At 35.8% G+C, this 13,949-nt stretch overlaps 1 protein-coding gene across 1 annotated transcript in view; it reads left to right on the top strand.

The window, feature by feature from the left end:
* Positions 1-13,949, top strand: part of TENM3 (teneurin transmembrane protein 3) — a 569,896-nt gene that overhangs the window by 163,423 nt on the left and 392,524 nt on the right. The window contains exon 5 of the mRNA XM_067551693.1: positions 1,239-1,517. Within this exon, the coding sequence (XP_067407794.1) occupies positions 1,239-1,517 (279 nt within the window). The remainder of the gene's footprint in view (positions 1-1,238; positions 1,518-13,949) is intronic.

Below are 13,949 nucleotides of genomic sequence, written 5' to 3'. Positions count from 1 at the left end.
TGCAATCTTCTGAGCCCACAAAACTTCTGATTTCTAATCTGTTTCCTTTTATTATTACGTTAACTATTTTTATAATCTTGTTGTTAAACATGATACTTTTGATATTCAAAAGAAACATGACTACTTTAAGAGAAATTAGGATGTCTGTCCAACTACAGCTAACAAAAGGTACTCCATGCACCTATCAGCATAGCCAAATGTCTCACTTTGTTCCTAGAGCTTAGAGACCAGCATTACCATGAAATACCTGGGAGCTGGAGTGATAGAGTTTCTGGGGATTGACGTGTTAATGAGCATGTCAAGTGTCTATATATCATAAAATGTGTCTGTAGATTTCAGAAATAAAAGCAGGATGAAGACATAGTCATTAAAAACAGGAATAATTTTTGAGTGTCACAATTTAAACACTTCAAGTTATTGAAGTGTCATGAGTTTATTATGCCTAATTTATTAATACAGTCATTTGGGATTCACTTGTATGTCTCTGTCCCTGCCACTATCACCTTCCCTCCCCGAAATATGGGATGTTTTAAAAAACATATTGGCTTTGTTTCATCAGTAAAATACTTAGAATATGTAGTGAAAGCCAAGAGGCTAGAAACAGCAATGAATTTAATCAGGTATTCTTGCACGTATTAATTGATCCCCCCCCCCCCCCCCCCCCCACCACACACACACACACACGCACATATTTGTTTGTCTTAAGGCATTAAACTAAGTCAGAAGATTTAATAAAGATCAGCTGAACCCCTATTCCCATTTAATGAACAATTATTTTATGCTTGAGGGAAGTCTTTTCTTTTGCCATGACAAGTGACATCTAGATGGGAAAATATCCTTTTGTTTAGAACACTAGTTAGGAAAGAAAGAGAGAATCCTGAAAAGTACTTGTTATTGGTTTTACACTTTGGTAAAGCAAAAAAAAAAGTCTGTCATTTATATTTAATCCATGTTATGAGCTGAATTGGCCTTTCTTAGTTTACAGGTCGTGTTATATTTCTTTCTTACCTTAGAACACTTCTGATGTGCTTAAGCATTTGACAAAGCAGTGCTAAGCCAGAGACTGAAAAGGGGCACTGCAGAGTGCAAAAGAAAAAGAATTCACTTGATCAGAACACATGTGGAGCTTTTAACAAAACACCTTGTGTGATACCTGAGGAACTTGTACACTTTGAGTGTTTGTTTTTAGGTTTTTAAAACAATTCTCACTTTTTGTTATCTTTTTTTCCCCTAATCAGGACAGAATTTTACCCTAAGGCAGTTAGGAGTTTGTGAACCAGCAACTCGTCGAGGACTGGCATTTTGTGCGGAAATGGGGCTCCCCCACAGAGGTTACTCTATCAGTGCAGGGTCAGATGCTGATACTGAAAATGAAGGAGTGATGTCTCCAGAGCATGCCATGAGACTTTGGGGCAGGGGGGTCAAATCAGGGCGCAGTTCCTGTCTATCAAGCCGTTCCAACTCAGCCCTCACTCTGACTGATACTGAACACGAAAACAAGTCCGACAGTGAGAATGGTAAGTTCTTATATGTGTATAAGTATATAATTCAACACTCAGTTTTCTCTTTTGGTTGACACGTGATCTTTTTAAATACAATGAAATTCAAGGAATAACCTTGAATAATTATTTTTTTCAGGAAAAAAATATCAATATTCAGTATCAGTCTACTAAATTATGCAAGTGGCGTATGTGATGTTTTAGCTATAATTTCAGAAGAATTTAATTGCACAAAAAAAAGATTAGCTTTAGCTTATCTCGGACCATATCACCTGTTATTCTCTGAATAGTGAAGCAAGTGATGATAAAGTTTATCCCCAAGGCCAGCTTGCAATCAAAGATGTCTTTGTAAATTCCTCTAGAAGACATTTCAGGGAAGTTGCAGAATCTTAGAATGGATGAGTGAGCACACAGAATAGTGTATTAACAGGGCTCAAGTGATTGAATAACAAATTTGATCATGCTTTAAACTTACTAGTTGATGAGAGCAATTGAAATCATGTTAAAGAGGGGAGTGTGGCCTTTGATGTGCCTTGGGGACTGGATTATTGTGCAATTAAAATCCACAAAAATCTAAACAGCAATTTTGCATGTTGAAGGGAAGAAGTCTTTGTATATTAAGATTCTTTTTCAGTTAAATGCATGAAAAGAGGTCAATAAAAATTATTTATTTTGAAAAAGAAATAACTTGAAAAAAATGTCTTACCCTACTTTTCGGTCGTTGAGCAAAACCTGAAATAGTGTTAATAGTTAAAGTGCAACAGATATAAAAAGACATTTCCCTTTTAGCTGTCTTGTGCTAACTTTGTTCTAATATTTTCATAGGATTTTTAGCATCACCAAAAATTACAGTATGCTATCTTTATTCCATAAATGACCATATATAAGAAACATAAAGAGAAAAAGTAGATGGAGCAGGTGAAAGTATTGACTAAAATGCAAACTATGGTGGTAGTTATTTGACTGGATGTTTGTTTGATTTATTAATTTACTAAACTTGTTGGCTCAGCTGTGAAATAGAAGAGGCAGTTGTATTGTTATTTGCTCAATCAAAACTGTTCTGCACTGTGGTAATAAGCAGTTTTGTATATCTGTGTCCTTGATCTTTTGCAAATAATAGTCTGTCTTCATTTTAAACTCAAAGCCATAGTATGTTCTTATTGTTTATTTACAGGAGTACCCTCAGTGTTGTAAAGAGGAAGTCAAATCAATATTTTGTTTTTGTTCATACCAAATATTTTTTCCCTTGTGATTTGTAGTTTAAATGAGGATTGTCAGACTCCTGGATGTGCGAGAAAATGTTTGATACACTACAAGAAGCCAAAGAAGGATTTCTTGTTCTTTCTCTGTTAAACAAGGAGAGGGAAGTGTGTGCCTGTGAGGGATGGATGTCTCCAATGGGATACTGCTCTTGTGTTGGAATTTTCCTGTATCAAACCTGGAGAGTAAGCTGCTCTTTGTGAGGAAGCCTTCATCTCTCAAATTTGGGGAAAGGAGATTTTCTTTGGGGTTTGTGCTTATTCTGTTATGTATGTGCCATCGAGGAAGTTTAAATCTGTTGGGCTGCTTTTGTTGGGTCCTGGGACTAAATTATCCAGAACCAGTGGTGAGTCAACTTTGTAATCTCACCATTTTGTGCAAGGCCCATGCTTCTGGAACTCACTCCTTCTTGGTGGTCTGCCACAGCCTACGTTTTACAAACCACAGATAACGCTGTAAAGCTTCTAAGTAGCCAGGCCTTCATTTAGCCAAAGAGGAGATTACTACAGCAGTGTAATATTTAGTATATTATTTTTATAAAACTTGTATTTGTGCCATTTACAAATTCTTAAATAAATAAAACCTGATTATACCCTGCCAATATTATAAGAGGTTTCTACTCTTCTCTGGCTTCAATCATGAATTTAAAATTGGAATTGCGTTTTATTTTTAATGCGTGAAATAACTGTGAATAAATTGGGAAAACATTATTCAGCATTAGTAAAATTATGCAAGCAGACTGTCTGATGTTTCAGATACTGCTTCAAAGAAGAGTTTAGTTACTAAAAAGGACTACAGCTGATTTATTTATTGAAAGGGAGGCCAACAGTCCAACTTAAGAAGGCACTAGAACTGCTGTGAGGCTAATGAAATTTTGATGGCCTGAATGTCTCATTGGGTTTCAAAACATATTTAACCTAGACCATGCTACGGGTCTCCATTTAAGAGGAGACACAATGCAAGTTGTGATAGTTTATCTTCTTTGGCACTTTGCTTCCACCATATGTGGAAGATTCAGGTTGTAGTGCATTTTATTTAAAATGCAGGGAATTCAATATGTTAAATGCTCATGGTAAAATATAAAATGCAAATATAGTTTAAAATAAGGGTGAAATAATTCCTGTCATGGCACATGTTGGTTTTGCTTTTGTTGCAAATCTAGAGTATCTTGTGCTTTGAGTGTAAATACTAGTGATTTTATAATTTATGCTCTCCAGTTAATAACAGTCCTAGTAAAATATTGAAATGTGATAAATAAATGTGATGTGGTTCCCAAATGTAAGCTAAAATTATTAGTATGTTCTACAGATTTCAGTCCTCTTCGCTATCCCCGTGGTGGTGTTAAATAGATCCTGACTGAATTCCAATTATTTTGTTTTATCTAGTGTTGCTGTAGCCGTGTTGGTCCTAGGATATTCGAGAGACAAAGTGGGTGAAGTAATATCTTTTATTGGACCAACTTCTGTTGGTGAGATTAAAAGTTTCTCTTTCTCACCAACAGAAGTTGGTCCAATAAAAGATACTACCTCACCCACTTTGTCTCTCTAATAGTTTTTGTTTTACAAACAACCACATTTCTATCCCAAATATGCACTTCCAAGAAAGATTTGGAGCAAGAATTTATGATTTTCAATATGTTTAAAAAAAAAAAAAAAAAAAAAGCCGGAGCTATAAAACATCCACAATCATAACTAGTAGCCCAGTCCTACAAGTATTTACTACTAGGCATTGTTCACTGTCCCACTTAAGTAGGCCCCATTGAAATCATTGGGGACTATTCATGATAGTAAGCACTATGACCGATAGAAAGGGTTGCAAACTCAGGCTTAAGTATGCTGCTGTGTGTATGCAATATGTGCTTGGTGGCTTTCCCCTTAGAAAACTGGGAATCAGAACTTGGCTTTCATTCTCAGCTGCCATTCCTCCCCCCGCCCATCCTTTTTTTTAACTTAGTTGTGCACACTGTCTTTTGGAGACTAGTGGTTAGCCCCTACATGCATGTCCCCAAGGCCAGTGCCTCCAGCCTCTCCTGGATAAAGATAATACCAAACCAGAGTCCTACCCAGCCTGGTATTATATTACTCAAATACCAATCCCATTAGAAGATAATTTAAATGTTGCAAGCGGTTTGCACAATGGAATAAGTAATTCCCTGCTGACATTATTTTTGACTTACCAGGGTCTTAGCAATATACCTGTTTCTAAGACCCCACTAATGCCACACTAATTCATGCATAATATTGGAAGGATTAAGAGCTTTAGTCACAAAACAATGCTGCTAGAGGATTAAATTGCAGAATTTTAAGTAAACTGGTAGCATACCATATATACATCAGCATTTTTCAGGAAACATTTTAACTGCTTTCCAATTGCAGTGGAAGAGGTTCATTCTGTCCGCATTGTCATAGGTGATTGCTGAATGAATAAAGCCTAAGAAAGGTATTTTCTTTCTTCCTGAAGGAAAGGTTCTCATTTCAGTTGTGCATGTGACTTTTAGAAAGAGTTTCCACTAGATTGGTTATGTTAGCCCACTAGAAGAAGGACTGAGTCTTAATGTCACATTCAGTAATCTGGGAAACCTACCAACAACAAGTAGAAAATGATGAGTTGGTTGGGATATAGTGAGTATGCATATTTATGTCATGCTGTTTCTTTGCTCCCTTTTCAGGATCTTCTGGAGCCAAAAGTGTGATTGAAATGAACATGTTCTTTGCTTTTTACAGTTTCATTCTCCAGATGGTTCATAGGAATGGAGCCAGCACAACATACATGCATGCATTCCTTCCTGTTATGTACATGCCTTGGTCAATAAAATATGTCTGCTTGCCCTAGTAGCTGCAGCTTTGAAATTGTTGCAGCCTTTCATTTGGAGGGCTATTAGTGATATTTGTTTTGTTTGTTAGTGTGCTTTTTAAACTACTAGGGCAGCAGTTTAAAATTGGAAAATATTATTTTAGAGCTGTGGGAAGAGAGATTATGGATTTTATCATATCCAGGATTAACTCCAAAACCAATCTTTGATTCTCCTTTCCAAAATAAAATAATAATATAGTTAGACAAACCATAGCCTAAATTTGCCACATACACTAGCAGCAGGGAACACACTCTAGGAGCTGCTTGTTATGTAATCTCTGTGGTGTACCGATACCATGATGGAAGAGCATGACATAAATACCTACTGTAGGTTGACAGACCAATTTTGGTCTCTTTGTCTTGACTATGTCCTTTAAAAGTTATTTCTGAACCTCTGCAACAGAGTAAGCAAAATGCCTGTTTTTCACTTTCTCAGTGTGACCTCATAAATATAATATGAAATAACGGAATCCCATTCAGTGCTACTCTAATTCTAATAAAATTCTTTTATATAACAACAAAATAGCTCAGAATTGAATCTTACTTATTTATGAAGACTTCTCAAATGTCATTTTGATGTCTAGAATTTATTGTTTGTTGAATACTATTTTATTTAAGTACAATACTATCCCAGATGATGACCAAAATGCCAAAGGTAATCTGCTAGTGCTTACTGATTCAGAATCAAAGTGCTGCCTTGCAGAAAACAGCCTAATAAACTAATTGTACTGTGTTTATACACCTTTTATATCTGCATGTTTTTTTCCTATTCTTTAATGAAAGTTTTCAAGACTGATTTGAGACTGAAACTATATTATTGCACATTTTATTACAAAATAGGCCATACCAAAGTAGTATTTAACTGGAATCTTTATAAGCTACAGGTTGAGAAAATAGAGGCTTGTAAGACTTCTGTTATGAAGTTACTATAATATTAGCATTTACATTTAGATGCATTCTTCCAATCATTAATCACTTCCAGAGAACTTTTGGCATATTTGGCCTCTTTTTGACTGAAGTAAACTACAAAAAATTTGCTTCTCAAGTCCACTGAACAACATATGTTCTACTGTATGTTCTTCACAAAGACATCTTAAAAAAAACCTGGTATCCCATTTCTGTGTAAATTGAAAATGTCCCTTTAATTGTGGGGTTGTAATGAAAGCAAAGCATGCTGTGCACATATCAAAACTGATGATGTGTGCTGTTTTGATTTTGAATGTGTTTTTGATGTCCTTGAAAAATCACAGTGGAAGCAGTAAAATTGTTTTAATTAATGAATTGGAGAGCAACAAATCTGCTGAATCAGGCTTATTGATGTAGTTATCACTGGAATAGAAAGGAAAAATCTGTCAGAGCTATGGGACTTTGTCTGGTTTGTTGTCATTTGAAAGATATTTAATTATTTTGGAGAAATTTTATATCTTTTAGTTTACAGAAATATTGCTTTTATTTGCTAACAAAAGTAATATTTGATATACAGACTCTGTGTGTGTGCGTGTGTGTGCGTGTGTGTGTGTGTGAGAGAGAGATAATGGAATGTTCAGTTAAGTAATAGGGCTGCTGATACACAAGTATATTATATCCATGGTTGTTAAATATCAGGTTTTATTTACTAGCTATGTGTAATCAGATTCTGATGTAAAATAACCGATTATAGTCACAATCACTCTTTGGTAGAGTAATCCTGAAAAGTGATCAAGTAATTTTTCAGCCTTATGAATTAACTTGTCATTTCCATCATGAGTATCAGGAATGACCACAAGCATCAGTCCTACTGTCCAGGTCAAATTCCAACTTGGGTAAATTACATTCTGAATACAGCTGGTCGGGAATTCTTTGATGAAATGTTTTTCATCAGACAATGCTTGTTTGGCAAAACCAGAATTGTTTGTGTGAAAAAGTGAATTTTATCGCATTTCCCATTTTTTGGAAAAATTGTAAAAAATTTTTGTAACGGTCTAAATGTTCCATGACAACTTTTTTCTAAATAAGTTCTTTCAGATTGAAACAGCTTTTCTTTTTGAGAGGAAAACTATTTCCCATCCAGCTCTACTTCTGCATGCCTCAATGTCTTCCATAGTTTCCATTGCACGCGTCCCATTCTTCTCCTAAATTGTTGTGTAGTGTATGCAGTTAGCTGTTGTGTTTTCATACCTGCACATGGATGGCTGTATTTGAGTTGTGGCTAAAGAGAGATGATCAAAAAGCCCTGACCCAAACTCTATTGAAGCCAATGAGAGTCTCTATTGGCTTCTTCAGTGGCCTCTAATCATATAGAATAATTTGAGATTCTGTAAAGCACTTTGAAGCTTTCAAAAGGTTAATCAACCAGTCATGTAAAAGGGATTTGTTTATACAGTAATAAAAATAATAATGTAGGAGTTGGAACTGAAAAGGAGCAAGCTAGAGCTCATGAGACATTTTTCAACAATATGTTTTTTCATTGTTTCTAACTTTCACCCTGGACCTAACAGAGAGTGAGTGGGGGAGACACCCTAGAACAGTCAATATAACCTGGTGGTTATGGCATTCACATGGGCTATGGGAGACCCAGGCTCAAGTCTCTGCTGTGCTGCAGAGTGCTGGTGGTGATTACTGCCCATGTACCAATTATGGAAAATATATTTGAAGTTGTATGTCACGGCTGGACAGGAGACAGAGAAAACGTTATTCTTTTCCACTATAATCAGTAGTTGGTTTCTGTTCCTGGCTTTACCACTGATCTAGTGTGTGACACTGGACAAATCACTTCACTTTCCCATGTCTCAGTTTTCCTATCTGCAAAATGGAAATGATATTTACCTACCTTTGTAAAGTGCTTTGACATTTATGGATGACAAGGCACTATATAAAAGCTGAATACCATTATGATCGTGTCTATGAAATCCCAATCAACAGAACTGCCTAGTGAACATGGGCTTTTGTTGCTCTGAAATAGAACTGACTATTTCTTGCTGTGAGGTGCTTTCTGTGTAGTCTGGGAATAGGATTGACTGAATTCAGACTGGATTGGCCAGTCTGTGGTTGGTAGAACCAAACTCAGGAGGAACAAGCCTAACGTCTTTTCTTGCTGAGTTTCAGACAATTCCTTTGATGTAATCTGGATATGGTAGGGAGCTATAAATTAGACCCTGATTTTTATGATGGTGAAATCTGCAGGAGAAGGTATTGGATTCTTTTGTGGTGATGGTTAGTGCCTCTCTACACAAAGGCAGCCTGACTTCTCTCAAGGCCCCTGTTCAAGAAACTATATCTTAACATTAGTCTGTTACCTTCCCAATGCCCAGAAATTGGAGCTTGAATGAGAGCAAATTTTTGTTGAGGCTCAAATGACACAAGGGAAATTATGTTCATAGGCCAAGAGAAGCACTTGGAGAGGGTGGCAAGGTTGATGCCTCTCCTTGTGATTGATAGTAGATGCCAAAGGTGTGTCTTAAGATGGTCCATTATATCTTAAATCTTCTGGATTCCTGATTTCTCCTAGAGTCCCACATGACTTTAGTGACAGGAATAGCTTTTTGCTATCTGAGTTTGGTTAGACTATAGCACCAAATTTTCTTCAATGTAGACCCTGCCATAGTCAGTCCTGCCTCTGACTTTCTGATTGGATAATTGCAATGCATTCTATAGGGAGCAGTGCTTAAAAATGCTCAGAAACTGCAGTCAGTGAGGAATTCTGCTGCTCGCTTGCTTAGCCGCTTTAGTTACAAAGAACATATTTCACCTATTCTTCATTTACTGTATGTACTTGTTTTTTATTTACTTTCAGTGCAATGCAAAGAGGTTTTATTGCATGAAACTCTGTACAGTTGGGCCCTGAGTGCTTGTGGCAATTGAGATCAGATTAGACGTGTGTGCTAACAACCCCTAGATTTACATTGTTAGGGAGTAGGCACAGGCCATTCTCAATTAAGAGCCTTAAATCTACAATCAATTCCCACCATTGGTCCACCAGAACTAGAGCTTGTTGACCCTATGGCATGGAGTAAGGCTAACTGTACCAATTAAATTGTGCTAATTTAAAGTGTGGGGCAGATATGATGCTATTGTACTGTGAGTCCTTTTGGTTAGTATTACTGTGTCGCATGTTATTTTTAAGTGTTAAGTGGTGTTTATTCCCATTTTACAGCTATAGAGTAGTATTTGGGTCCTCTCAAAAAATCAACGGACTTGCAACCTCTTTTTTTCTCCGCAGAATCCAAATGAATCCTGGGGTTGATAGGTGTTGAGGGGAAAACAGATGATTGAATTTAGGAAAATTTAAGGAAGAACTTCAAAATCTCAGGATGGGTGTGCATTTTTAAAGTTATAGCTTTTTCTCTCTCATTTCCCATCTCTTTTTAATTGAAAACTGAGGTTAGTGCTGTCAAAACGGGGATAACCACAGTGCCAGAGACTTTGTGGTCCCTAGAGGCCAGCTCATCAAGCTGTGAGATATGATCAATTTTGTTTTCTCTGAATCAATTAAACTTAACATCTGGATGTAAAGAGCCAAAAGAATTCTATTTAAAAATGTTTCAGGAACTGATAGTTGTTAAGTAGGACAATTGATTTAATTTATTTGTACCTGTTGCAAAAAGAGAGACTGAAATAATATTGCATCTTGGAAAAAGGTCTTGTCTTTATTAGAAAGGAAGATGAACAATACAGAATAATATTTCTATCTACAGTCCCAAAACCCGAACAGGATAACTCCACACGATATGTTTGCTTATACCATATTTGTAACATAATGACAGGCAGACCCCACAAAGGGTGAGACCAGACTCCTCTATTTAATCATAGGTAGCGGATTCTCCTCCACAAGGAAAGTCCTGGCCCATCACATTATATTCATCACCTGTACTGGACATAGGAGTAAACAGAATGCGAAAGTCATTGCTGCCTCAGAATTGTGGGAAGGATTATTACTTATTAAAAACATTATCCTGAATGTCACCTGATGATGATTTTTCTGAGAGAAGACAAATCAATAAATTGTCTTTCTTTTCATATTGTCCTATAATACCAACAGATATCTTTTCCTACATCCTCCCTTAACATCGCGCAACTCCTCCCTCTGCCCCATAAATCTCCCCTTTCATAGTGGTATGAGAATACTAATCATCTTTCAACACTGAAGAGATTTATTATACCTGCAAGCTTGATTACTCTGCCATTCCTGCTTGCCATCCTGATGCTTTCAAGCCAGTTTCAGTGTACCTCTCTGTTATTCAACCTGCTATCTCCAAGTCATCAGCAGATGGTCATAGCTGCCAACTGAGCCGTCTAGGTTAGGCTCAGCTGTAGCTTATGTACTATTTCTGCTTACATATTGTCCTCCTACACATCATCTTGCAATGATCTTTCCCCTATCTCCACTGGGCCCATTGTTATTAATGGACCTACCTAAACTCTACACTGCAACGTTATTCACTGAGGTGCCAGGATTTTGCTCATTACAGTAATTGTTGTGGAAATAGCTAATGTAATTGTTGATTCCTGTTAAGTATCTACAAACTTTCCTAACAGGCTCCCTTGACTGAAAAGATTTTGTTGAGTCTGGGCATGAAAAGTAACATACCTTTTAAAGTCACATTATGATAGTATGACTTTTTTCCTTATTCTATTTAATCTTTTAAAATAAAATACATTATTCCAATACTGGATAAATAAATAAAGCACCTCAGAGATCGTACTGTGTTTATTGGTAAAACACAATTACAGTTTAGGAGTAAGTAGCTAGCTGTATGTAGAATGTGCCAGATTAAAACCCGTGTGCTGAAGAGTTTACAACTGGAAGTTGTAAGTAGGTATAATATAGTACAGAACAGAGAGCTAAACAATTTAAATGCTTTATTACATTTAGGGCCCAAATAACTTAATGTTCATTAGCTAATTTATAACTTTGTTCTTATATCTGAGATATTTTCTTTCTTGAACTGTTTGTACAATAGTCACAATTTGAATATTCAGAACCAGATTTTCAGGCAGGTCTTGTCCTTTGATTTTGCACCACAAAATAACGGACATACGTGGTGTCATTTAGATGTCTGATTGAATTTACAAATTGGATACATAGACATCCAATACCTCAGTCTTTTAAAAACATATGGCATTATCTGTGTAAAGCTAAGCATATGCATATGTTTCAGCAGAATTGCAGCCTAAGTGATTTAACTATGACTGCAGAAGAAGTGCATCTCATAATAGCACCTACTGTTATTTGTGCCAACAAGTAGGGAATAAACAACAGGAGCCTAGGCTTTAAAAAATCAGCCCTAAATCTTAACTCAGATACAGTTTGCCAAAATGCAATGATTTTTCTAGATTTCAGAAAAATATTGATGTTTCATGCTGTTGCATTTATGTTTAAAATATATTCTGCTGAGAGTATTATTTGGAAAGGTTTATACAAAGCTAAGTATATATTAAAAAGTTAATATTGAAGAATACTATGAGGGGAAAACAACTCCCCCATGCTTCCAATAAATTATATATTATCAAGATCTTTATTATGAATACAATTGCTAATGTAGACTTGCAATAAACACAGTATAACTGAATTTTCAGTATTTTGCCACTAGGAACAGTTGTTTTTAGAAGACCTTTGCTCCGTCTTCTTGCTTCTTGTCAGCTATTGCTCAGTATTACCGATTTAATGTCACCAGTCAGTCAAACAAACAAAAAATCCTGATTGCATTACATTTAAGGATGTATGGTTTTAGTGCTTTTAATTTCAATAGTTTTTAAATACATGTACCATTATGACGTTTGACTTTTTAAACAACAGGCTAAAATTGTTTAAAGGTAAAGAGATATGGAATTGAGTTAAGATTTTCAACAAGTTTGATAGAAATTGTACACAGTCCATTTGGATATCCTGTGTAATAAGGATGATAATGGCATTAACTTTGGAAATGCTCTCAAAGCATTTCTACCAATCCAATGGATCACTACTTCAGTTTGTTTCTGTTACTTAGCCCAATGGAATTCAATGATTTGGGGGCTCTTCCTCTCCTTTTTCTTTTTGGAGACTTTGTGCATAACATGGCAAATTTTACTAGAACAATAACATAGAAAAGTAGTATATCATAGCTAACTTACAAGCTAGCTATATCATCTAATTTTACAAAGGGTCCACATCTTTGATTTCTAAACTTCAAAAAAAATAGTCATATTTTGTTTTATACAGTTTGCACTATCTGTAGGCCATTAAAGGATAAATACTTATGATGAGCTCATATAGTAGAAGCAGTAATATAATCAGGTCCTTATGAATTTGAGAGGACAATAAAGCGTTGAATTGCATAAGTTTAATTACTCTCTGCTATTTTCTGTCTTGGGAGGAATTTTGTTTGATGATGTATATGAGCTAATATAAGGGGATTTGTATCCTCTCTACTTTATCAACATTGACTGTTTGGGAACAAGTGTCTTCTAGGAGGCTGCATGCTCAGGCCTGAGAAGGTGAAGCAAACTTATTCCAACCTTAATATGTTGACAAAGTAGTGAAAAGGGGCGAGGGGGAGAAAGCAGTAGGAAAGGGATAGTGAGTAATGCTGACAGAAGAGAAGCTAGGGCTAGTCTACATTAGAAAAAAGTTGCACTGATTTAAAATCTATCTAGTTCCATTGCTGCAAACCCCTAAATAATGTGCATTTAAATTAGTTTAAAGCTCACTTACATTTTTTTTGTTTAATTCAGTAATTTATTGATTTTAAGCTAAATCAATACAGGTCAGGTTTAAGTCAGTCTATAATAATGGTTTGCATGGGTGTAACTAGATCAATTTAAAATAGTTTAGTTACACTAGTGTAGCGCCTTTAATGCATATCAGCCCTTATAAAAGAAGCTAAAGAACAGTGGAATTGTGTAAAGAAGAAAAATTGAGAGAATGAAGAGTGATACATAAAAAACAGAGTGGGAAAGAGCAGAGATATTTGCAAAAGACATCAAATATCTCCCTCCCCTACTGTCAATATTAAAATTGATTTAAAAATATTTCCCCTCAAATTTAGCATATCCCCAAAAATGGTGCTTAAAAAAGAGCAAAGGGGAGAAGATCATTCAACTCTTCCTTGTCTTTAAAGCCAGTTTCTTTGTTAGCTCAGAACTAATATTTCTAATGGGACCTGGTAAATAAATAAACACAGGGTGTTTAGTTTATAATTATATACAGAAACATAAATTACCTGCATTTTCTCTTTAATTTTGTTTCTGCATAACAGTGCTAAATGAGGAACAATAAACAGAATTATGTGTCTCAAAAAAATTAAACATGTTTTACTGTTCATTTGTGTGAGAGCCTTTTTTTCCTGCTTCAAAGGCTGGATATGAAGTGAAATATCTTCT

Source organism: Emydura macquarii, unplaced genomic scaffold (genome assembly GCF_026122565.2).
Source record: "Emydura macquarii macquarii isolate MOO-44397 ecotype Brisbane River unplaced genomic scaffold, CSIRO-AGI_Emac_v2 contig_1363, whole genome shotgun sequence".
In the NCBI taxonomy this organism is placed as follows: Eukaryota; Metazoa; Chordata; order Testudines; family Chelidae; genus Emydura; species Emydura macquarii.
The sequence above is the reverse complement of the archived record's forward strand: the minus strand, read 5'-3'. Positions and strand labels throughout refer to the sequence as shown.